General features: G+C 39.8%; 1 protein-coding gene across 1 annotated transcript in view; it reads left to right on the plus strand.

Annotated features, from left to right (window-relative positions):
- Positions 1 to 1,353: 1,353 nt before the first annotated feature.
- The window catches only part of mst1ra (macrophage stimulating 1 receptor a), a 10,661-nt gene continuing 2,717 nt past the window's right edge, over positions 1,354 to 9,297 (plus strand). Inside the window, 15 exon segments of the mRNA XM_020598137.1 lie at positions 1,354 to 1,512; positions 2,256 to 3,536; positions 5,130 to 5,306; positions 5,540 to 5,659; positions 5,754 to 5,924; positions 6,002 to 6,168; positions 6,701 to 6,830; positions 6,966 to 7,102; positions 7,212 to 7,388; positions 7,491 to 7,587; positions 7,830 to 8,060; positions 8,234 to 8,380; positions 8,473 to 8,635; positions 8,813 to 8,902; positions 9,156 to 9,297. Coding sequence (XP_020453793.1) covers positions 2,340 to 3,536; positions 5,130 to 5,306; positions 5,540 to 5,659; positions 5,754 to 5,924; positions 6,002 to 6,168; positions 6,701 to 6,830; positions 6,966 to 7,102; positions 7,212 to 7,388; positions 7,491 to 7,587; positions 7,830 to 8,060; positions 8,234 to 8,380; positions 8,473 to 8,635; positions 8,813 to 8,902; positions 9,156 to 9,297 — 3,146 coding nt within the window. The 5' untranslated portion in view covers positions 1,354 to 1,512; positions 2,256 to 2,339.

The raw sequence follows: 9,297 nt of genomic DNA on the forward strand, positions 1-9,297 counted from the left end.
CCTTAATACGCGGTTTCTTAAACAGCTTCAGTCTAACAAGCCCTTGTCCAGCTCCAGTCAAAACAACTTTCTCTGTTATGCAACTCTTTGCTTAAGGATCTGTTGTAGTTTTTTCTATATCATTAGGACTAATTATACTGTATGTTTATGGTTTGAGGTTTGGAGCAGTAAAAGTGTTAAGAATGACAGTAGTGCATTTTTTTTTTCTTTGGAAGAATATGGTACCATAAACTTTTGAAACAGCATATGATTACTGAATTTTGGATTCAGTGGTAGATGTTTAACTTTTGTATATGTATTGCTTCATTGTCAATGATAATGTTTCTCTTTGGAGATTGATGCATAGCTTCATTTATAATATAGTTCAGTTGTCAATGTCCATCAGAGCCAGCTTAGTTTATTCCTCCTTGATGTCAGTGTTAATAGGTCACGTTGCTTTACATTACGTTAAAAGAGCTGGTATGACTAGATAGTAGCTCACCTGCATTTGAATAATAACTCATTTGGACTGGAAAAATCTGGACTGGAAAATTTTTCCACTAAATTTGACACAACGCCAGAGCGGAAAGAGTTTCCGTTACTAATACCCTATGACTTTTGTGAAAGGAAACGATGAGGGTATATTTAAAATGGGCCTATTTCGCAATTTTTGCATACTTCCTTGTTGCGGGAGCGGCTTGACAGTTCCAGGACAGGACGCACCCGCTTGGGGAATATAAAAGTCAAGTCAAATTGACGATACCATTTCCTGCGTTCAACCTTCAAAATAAATTTTAAATCAACTCAAGGACATGTTACAACGTTTCCTGAGTGGGCCTAATACAAGCAGGTGAAACTGTTGATTATGAAGGATGTGGTATTTGTGTTGCAAAGGTGGATTAGCAAACACAGAAATAACAACAAAAGAGGTAGAATATGAATTAATGGGCTACTTATTTTAAAACAAGGTCCGTCCGCTCAAATTGAATTTCAAACAAAAGTTGTTTTTTTTTAACTTCATCATTTAGTGAACTACAGTCTTATTATAGCTAATATCTGTAAGATCTCCGTGTTTAATGGTTACAGTATATATATTGTTAAAGTATAAATAATTATTAGGTAACCTATTGTACTGTGGAGAATTACTGCTTTCTATTTTATTTAATTTTATATTACTTATTTTATTGTATTTGTTACTGAATTAATATAGACGTCAATTGATAAATAAAAACTATTCATGGTATAATTTTTTAAAAGCAATATAACACATTTTAGTACACTTCCGTCACGAGGGCTTCGTCCTCCTCGCTTTTAATTTGAAAGTGTGTAACATCCTGTTTTCGTCCATAGTGTGGAGGTTATCGTTGACTTGTAGTCCGGCGTTATGCTTTGCGTCAGTAGCACATCGACTCTGTCAGGTGAATATTTGCTGCTGCTAGCTGGTGAGTGAGTGGAGGAAATTTATCTAAGGAGTTCGCATTTTGAGATTATTACACACATTTCGACGACACCGCAAAATCTTGTCAAAGCGAGGTAAGAGTCATTTATTGTAGGTTATATAGTTTTTTTTTATGGCGAGACTATGTCTGGAGCAGCATGAAAGACACTTTTGCTATCTAGCGTTAATTCGCAACTCATCGGATTATTGTCAGTAGCCTACAAATAATCTTAATTAAAGTCACTTTGATTTTGATGTCCTCCTCACCTTACAGAGCAGTGAACATATGTTCTTGTCTCTTTTAACTTTTTTTTTAAATTGTTGTGCATTGCCCAGTGTATTAAAATAGAGAATACAGGATAACTGCTGAATCATTTGTCCGTTCATTGTGCTGTTTTTACTTTTTGACAAACTTCATTGTATGTTAGTCTTTCTTCTGTGTATGGTCTGCAAACATTTCCATGGTTGCTCCACATCTTGCAGCAAGTCGTGTCTTGCCCAGAGTAGATTTTATCTTGACTTGTCCTCCCCCCTACACACACACACACACACACACACACACACACACACACACACACACACACACTGCCTTTGACACATCTGTGCATATCAAGTCTTATTTATTTTAAATGAAAGAAAAAGCAGAAACTACCTAATCGCTGAACTTGGGGAGAAAATAACAGCAGAGATTTTTTTTCTCCTTCCTTAATTCATCATGCTGGATGTCTCAGTTTAAACAAGCTAAAATATTTACAGTATCCTCATCCACTTCAAAAACATCATGTCACTGTGTTCCGTCTGTTACATCTTAACATTCCCTCTCTCTCACCCCTTGCAGAGCTCCTGTTGGTTCTCCAAAATGCTTTCTTTGAGGAAAGTATCTTATAGGTAGCATTCAATCACAGTGAACTGTGACGTGGAGATGGTCACTTGGGCTGCCTTGTTGACACTATGCATATGGCTACGAACACAAACTGGCTCAGGACAGCACACGTGTCCTTCTGTTTCTCGCCGGCTGGTGGATTTCACTGTAAAATACTCCCTCCCCTACTTCCAAACAGACAAACCTATACAGAACATAGCGGTCAGCAGGGAGGAGCCACAGCTAGATGTGTACGTTGGATGCCAAAATGTAATCGAAGCAGTCAACAATACTATGAAAAAAATATGGCATGTGAAAACTGGACCTGTTGGTAGCCCTGAGTGTGAAACCTGTAATGTGTGTAACATAGGAACAGATCCTGGGGATCCAGTGAATACAGACAATGAGGTACTGCTTTTTGATTCGAATTTGCTATACTTGTACATTTGTGGAAGTACTCAGCATGGGATCTGCTACTCCATTGACGTTAGCTCTTCGCAGCCTGAGCCTCACTGTTTGTACAAGAAAGAGCAAAACTCTCCATCCAGCTGTCCTGACTGTCTGGCCAGCCCACTTGGTACCATAGTCACCACGGTTGACGAGGGAGCCACATTGTTCTTCTTTGTAGCAGCCTCTGTCAATGCCACAGTGGCACAGAGATATCCCAGGAGGTCGATATCTGTGGTGAGGCCACTTTCAACTGAAGATGGGTTTCATATGGTCATGAATGGCCTGACAGTACTTCCCGGTCTACAGGACTCTTACAGGATCGATTACATCTACAGTTTCTCCACCAAAGAGTATGTCTACTTTCTGTCCCTGCAAAGAGAAAACCCATCAAAGAGCAATTCAGCTTTTCAGACTCATTTGGGGCGATTGCCTATAATGATTCTCGAGGTGTGGATGTACAGAGAGGTGATTCTGGAGTGCCGGTTTGAACCAAAACGCAGGAGGAGAAAGAGGGCGGATTTCAAGGACATTGTATACAACGGGCTACAGGCGGCTTACTTTGGACAAGCAGGAAAGGACTTGGCTGATGAGCTGGGGGTGGATCAGACAGACAATATTCTGTATGGGGTGTTTGCAGAGGTGAATGTGCGTGGCCAGCCTAATAAGAACTCAGCCCTGTGCGCCTTCTCTATAACTAACGTAAACCATGCGATTGATAAGGGAGTGGAGGCCTGCTGTAAGTCGGGTTCAGAGCAGCTGTCCAGAGGTCTCTGCCACTTCCAGCCATGTGAGAATTGCCCACATGAAGTGAGTAACTCTTTTTTTATATCTCACTATCATTAAAGCAGAGGTATAGTACAAAGGTTGTGCTGTTGTCAGATAAAGTGACCTGCCCAGACAAACAGTGTGTAATTAAGTCACCTGTGGTTGGAACAATGTAGCTTATCACGTAGCATGCAGTTTTATATTGTGCTCCTGGTAAATTGCGTACCTGTTGCAATTCTGAAGGTGTGTGTGTGAGAGAGAGAGCAGGGCCAGATGAGAAATCTGGGAGGGGTGGATGAGTCAGTGGAGTGACCTGCACGTTGCCACACCGTTTTACTGTTCTGTTAAGTTTCTGTGTTTCTCAGTGAAAGGGTGGCAGCTGTTTACAGTACAGAGCTGTTTTATGAGATATGTATTTCGAGATAAAGATATGGGGATTTCTTCACTGCAGTGAGATGAATTCTTCTACATTGAGCTTTTTATGAATTTGGTTATGCCAGAGAAGAAGGGTAAATGGAAAGTAATGGAAACTCAAAAGGTTAAAATAATATGCAGAGTTTACTCTAAAAAAATGCCTTTAAGGAATAGAGTATTTGGCTGCAGTTCTTCACAAAATAATAAAGGTGTGGGTTTTTTTTTTCTTTTTAAGAACACAAACAATGTCCTTACAGTTATGTGTACACCTACAGGAATGCGAGTCAACAATGTGTGTTGATAAAAGGGTGGAATTTCAAGGGTTAAGACAGTGTTGGACTGTGCCTGGCTTTTATGTATTTTCCTTGAGTGGGAAATAGGAAGAATACTGGAGAAGTGGGGAGCAGGAAGAAAGGAATCCTCCTTTTACTCAGTCAAATGCTGGTTATCGCAAAGCTGTCTTAAAACTGTCAGTATCATACAGTTAAATATTTGGAGAATTGGGTTTGTGCAATAAAAAAAATCTTGGATACCATATGTGTTCAAGCGTGAAATGCTGAAATACAAAGTGACTGAAAAGATCAAATGACGTAAACATCAGGCATTCAAATAGCAGGAAGCAAATAGGGACATGCTGGGGCAGGTCAGCTAAATTGCTTTGAAATGGAATGTTTACCATTGGTTTTGACATATCCTGTCTTCTTTTCAATAATTACTTTTTGTTACCATTGTGACTCATATTCTGCCAACTATCCACACACATCTGCATTCTGCAGTTTTATGTGTGTGAAAGTATGGAAAGTCCAGTTTCAGTGGCTGACAGTCACAAAGTCAATATGCGGAGCTGGAGTCACTGCTGTTTTATGACCTTGTTCCTCTCATAGTTTATTATTATGACTGGAGGCGAGCACACTTCCTGTATAAATGGATTAATTAAAACTGTCTTCACTGTCTCTTTCTCTCTTTTTTTCCTCACACTGAAGAGTATTCATGTTTACAGCATACACTACCAGTCAAAAACTTGAACACACTCTCTCATTCAACTGAATGGGAAAGTGTGTCCACACCTTTGACTGGTAGCGTATGCTGTATGTGCTTAGAGGGAGACCATTGCTGTTGAAGGCAGACACAGGGATAAGAATGCTAAAATGAGAATGCTAAGTGTACGCATCTCTTTGTGCTAATACCCTTGTGTTGTATGCGTTGGTCCCGTTTGCACAGAGCTATGAAGGTAATGACAACTGCAGCGCCATGCCCACTCTGGTGTCACAGCCATTCTACAGGGTAGACCTCTTCAACAGCCAGATGAGGGATGTCCTATTTACTGCTGTCCTGGTCACCACTCTCGGGACTCACACACTGGGCCACTTTGGTACCTCAGATGGCAGGATACTGCAGGTAACATGATGCCTGGGGATGAAGTAGTGATGTCATTGTGGTGTAATCGTGAGTGTGCCTCTGCAGTTTGAATGTATTGTACCAAATATAGATGTTTCTCTGCTTTTTAAAATCAAGTTCAGTTCCATGTCCAAACTAAATATTTGTATATTTTCACTGTCTGCCAGCCAAAGGCAGGTGCATATTAAAAGTACAAGAAAAGAAAACATTACTTCTCTGTGTCACTGGCTTAGGTGATTCTTACAAGAAACAAGCCTTTGGTTTTTTCCAACTATTCTCTGGGAGAGCAGAGTGTATCCAGGACAGCAGCTGTGTATTCAAAGGATTCACTTCTCTTTGTACTTGGAAATAAGGTACATTTTGTAATAGCTGCTGTAGGTACTGCTTTCATTTCTCTCTGTTATATCAGACTTTCTCCACCTTCATGTTTTTCTCCCTTTCATCAAGATGTTCAAAGTTCCTACTGTAGGACCTGGGTGTGCACATTTTATGACGTGCTCCATGTGTTTGACGGCTCCACGCTTCATGAACTGTGGCTGGTGTTCGGGAAACTGCTCAAGGCAGGATGAGTGTACCTCGCAGTGGAACAAAGACTCTTGTGCGCCTGTCATAACAGAGGTAGATCTCCTTCTAGCTGTAAGTGATTAACCAAGGCATGAAGTTTGAACACTGAGATGCTGAATGCTACTCTGTAGTTCTTCCCGAAAATGGCACCTGCTGGTGGTGAGACACTAGTGACTCTGTGCGGTTGGGAGCTTCAGTCTGCTCTGCGGCCTGCCGTCATCGGCGGCAAAACACACACGATCACAGTGGGCTCGAAGACCTTGTGTACTGTCCTGCCTGAAAACAGCAGTAGTGAAGTGTGAGTAACACACATGCAGAAATATTGTATGCACAATACCACACAGTGAACTTTTTCAGAATTTGAGCTGGAAGTTGCGAACTACTTGCCAAAAGTGAATGGTATTCACTAGCTTAAATTTTAAAATGCTAATGTTATTCAGCTTTTTTTTGGCTCAAATCCTGATGCAATATTACTGGTACAGACATAACAACTGACAGGGTCATCCGGTTTATATAATTTAAGGAGGGAAAGTTTCTCAGCACATTTCATCAGAAACATTTAATCCTTGTAGATACATGTTTGATGTCTTCAAAAGATTAGTTCAGTCTCTGGATTCTGTGGAGACATCTCAGCGAGCTGGAAATTGGTACAATATGAGAGAAATTAACAGCAAATACAGTTAAAAATGTGGTTAGAAATTAAGGCATTTTTGACTTCTTTATGTTATATAGGTATTCAAAATAAAACTGTCAACAAATTTGAGAATGAATGGAATAACTCTATCTACAGAATCTATTTAAGCAGATAATTCCTTATGTCCTTTTCATAGGCTACTATGCAAGATTCAGGAAAAAAGACCAAACCAGAATCTTACCATCACTCTGGAAGTGAACGAGGAGAAAGTGGGGGGACCGTACTCAATCCAAGGCACAGCTCGGATGTCTGGCTTCTCTTTTGTGGTGAGAATAATAACTTTGATTTAATTTAAACCATTTCTATGAATATTACTTATACATTATAATATTTGTGGAACTAATTTGTGTATAATGCAATGTTTTGTTGTAAAGTGACATATGACCCTCTTGTCCAATCAGGAGCCTAGTTTAACAGAGGTTGGACCTGACTATGGACCCATGTTTGGAGGAACAACGGTGACACTAACAGGCCAGTATCTTAATTCTGGAAGACAGAGAGAAGTCTTCTTTGCTGACAAACATTGCAACATTCAAAGGTGAGCAACGTAGAAAACACACAACATTTCGTCTGCATAATTTGGGTTTAGTTATTCGTCTTGAATTGTACAAATGTAGTTTCTGTTACTGTATCTGTATTGCTCTCAGTGTTCCTGAAGGAAATGGAACTTCATCTTCAATCATCTGCCAAACACCATCTGCAGCAGAAGTTGGGCAGGTACCCGTGAAAGTTGTCATTGACAAGTTTGTGACCCCCCCTAAGATGTTTTTTTACAAGAAAGACCCTGTAATAACCTCTGTACATCCTCTCTGCAGTTTCAGAAGGTAGGAGGCCGACCCTAGTCCCTGACCTTTGTCAGATTAAGTGATGCCACTACAGTAAAACAAGACAGTGCTAATAACATATTCATTTATGCTGTCATGCAGTGGCTCAAGACTGATGATCGAGGGTCAGAATCTTGACTCCGCCCACAATACTGTGGTTGAGTACATTTCCAGTAACCCTGACATAAAACTTCAACAAGTAAGTTAACTCTTATTCTTATTTAAGACAGAAAATTGCTCATTAACTTTGTCTTGTGTGCGGAGAAATACATTAAAATATTTGAACATATAAATTGGACAGCAATTTGTGGACCTGTTCATGAATGTCAGTAATGGGTGGCTGGCCGTACTCATTCTTTCTGAATATTTCTTTCCTAATATACCAAACAACTGCAGTAGCTGTGATTTCAAACAATATTTTATTTGCTGGCTTCACTTAAGGTCTGCAACGGCACAAACAATGGCACACATATGGAGTGCTGGGCCCCTGCTTTTCAAGAGGAAATGCCAGAAGATCATCCTGGCATGGGAAGGATTGTTATTCACATAGATGGAAAACATGACCTCTGGACGAAACGTTTTGACTACCACCCTGATGCCACAGTCATTCCTTTTGAATATGATGACAATGTATTAGTTCTAAAACGAGGAGATACAAATGTTTCATTGCATGTATGTTTACACAATCTTACACAGTTTTTTTTCCATATTTTATATAACTAATTTGGGATGTTTGCATTAAAATCTCAGTAATAGTATACTTCACAGCATAATTATTAATACATGTATATTATTCACTGGTTTCAGTATACAAAACATTTAACTTTAAACTGTTTGACTTGCAGCATAACAAACTGAATACAGTCAGAACATGTATGAAGATCACAATGACCATTGGTGGTGTGTCCTGCAATGCTAAGGTTCTGTTAAATGAGCTGACCTGCAGGATTCCTAAAGACCTGAATATCCCTAGTGAGGGACTGCCTGTCAGGGTAAGAGTTGGCTTCTAAAACATGTTCCTTAAATCAGTTACTGTATGGAAGCTGAAACCAAATTGGTGTAATCAACTTTTCTACTACTGTAGGTGTCTGTGAACAGCGAAGTTTATGATGTGGGTATGGTAGTCTATGACAAACACACCCACCACTCTGTGATTGCGGGCATTGCGGTGGGCATCCTTGCTGCATTGTTACTAGGTGCTGGCCTTGCATTTATTGTGATGGTCCATATAAAGAGGAAAATGAGAGGTGAGACACATACTGCTATTACCACTATGCTACTGTAATATTTGCAGTTGTGACTATTTGTAAACAAGAGTTCCTGATGTATGCTAATTGTGTGCTGTGGTACATTTGTCCTGTACTTTTACTGTGTATTTTCATATTTTAATGTTTGGTGATTATCTATCCAATATATCCTTTCAGCCAACATAGAGAATCGTTTATCAACGATGCTTTCACGGAGCCGCATGGGCAGCAACCAGGATTTCTCACCAACAGGTGACTACAGACGCGGTGAGACTTCCAAATTCATTCATACATCCATTTTAACTGTTCCTCAGTCTTCATTTGCATTCATCAAAACAAAGGTTTTAGATTTTGTGTTGAAAATTGTACGTATTCGATAACCAACCAATGCTCAGCAGTCACCTTAAAGCACTATTTTGCATGGGTAGTACCAAAAGATGCAATTGCTTTTTAGTTTTACAGTTTCATACAACTATATAGCCATTTTGTTTTGTGTGTTTTTCTTTGTGTTTTACAATAGATCTGTCCAGTCAAACATCAGGTTCAGGAGGAATGGCCTTCCAAGGTTTATTATATGCTGCCAGCTATGATCATCTATCTGTGCCTTTAGTGCCACGGGAAAATATCTCAATGGTCAACCTAAGTTCTGGCCTCCTTGAAGA

This window comes from Monopterus albus, unplaced genomic scaffold, assembly GCF_001952655.1.
Source record: "Monopterus albus unplaced genomic scaffold, M_albus_1.0 scaffold36.1, whole genome shotgun sequence".
NCBI classification, from domain to species: Eukaryota; Metazoa; Chordata; class Actinopteri; order Synbranchiformes; family Synbranchidae; genus Monopterus; species Monopterus albus.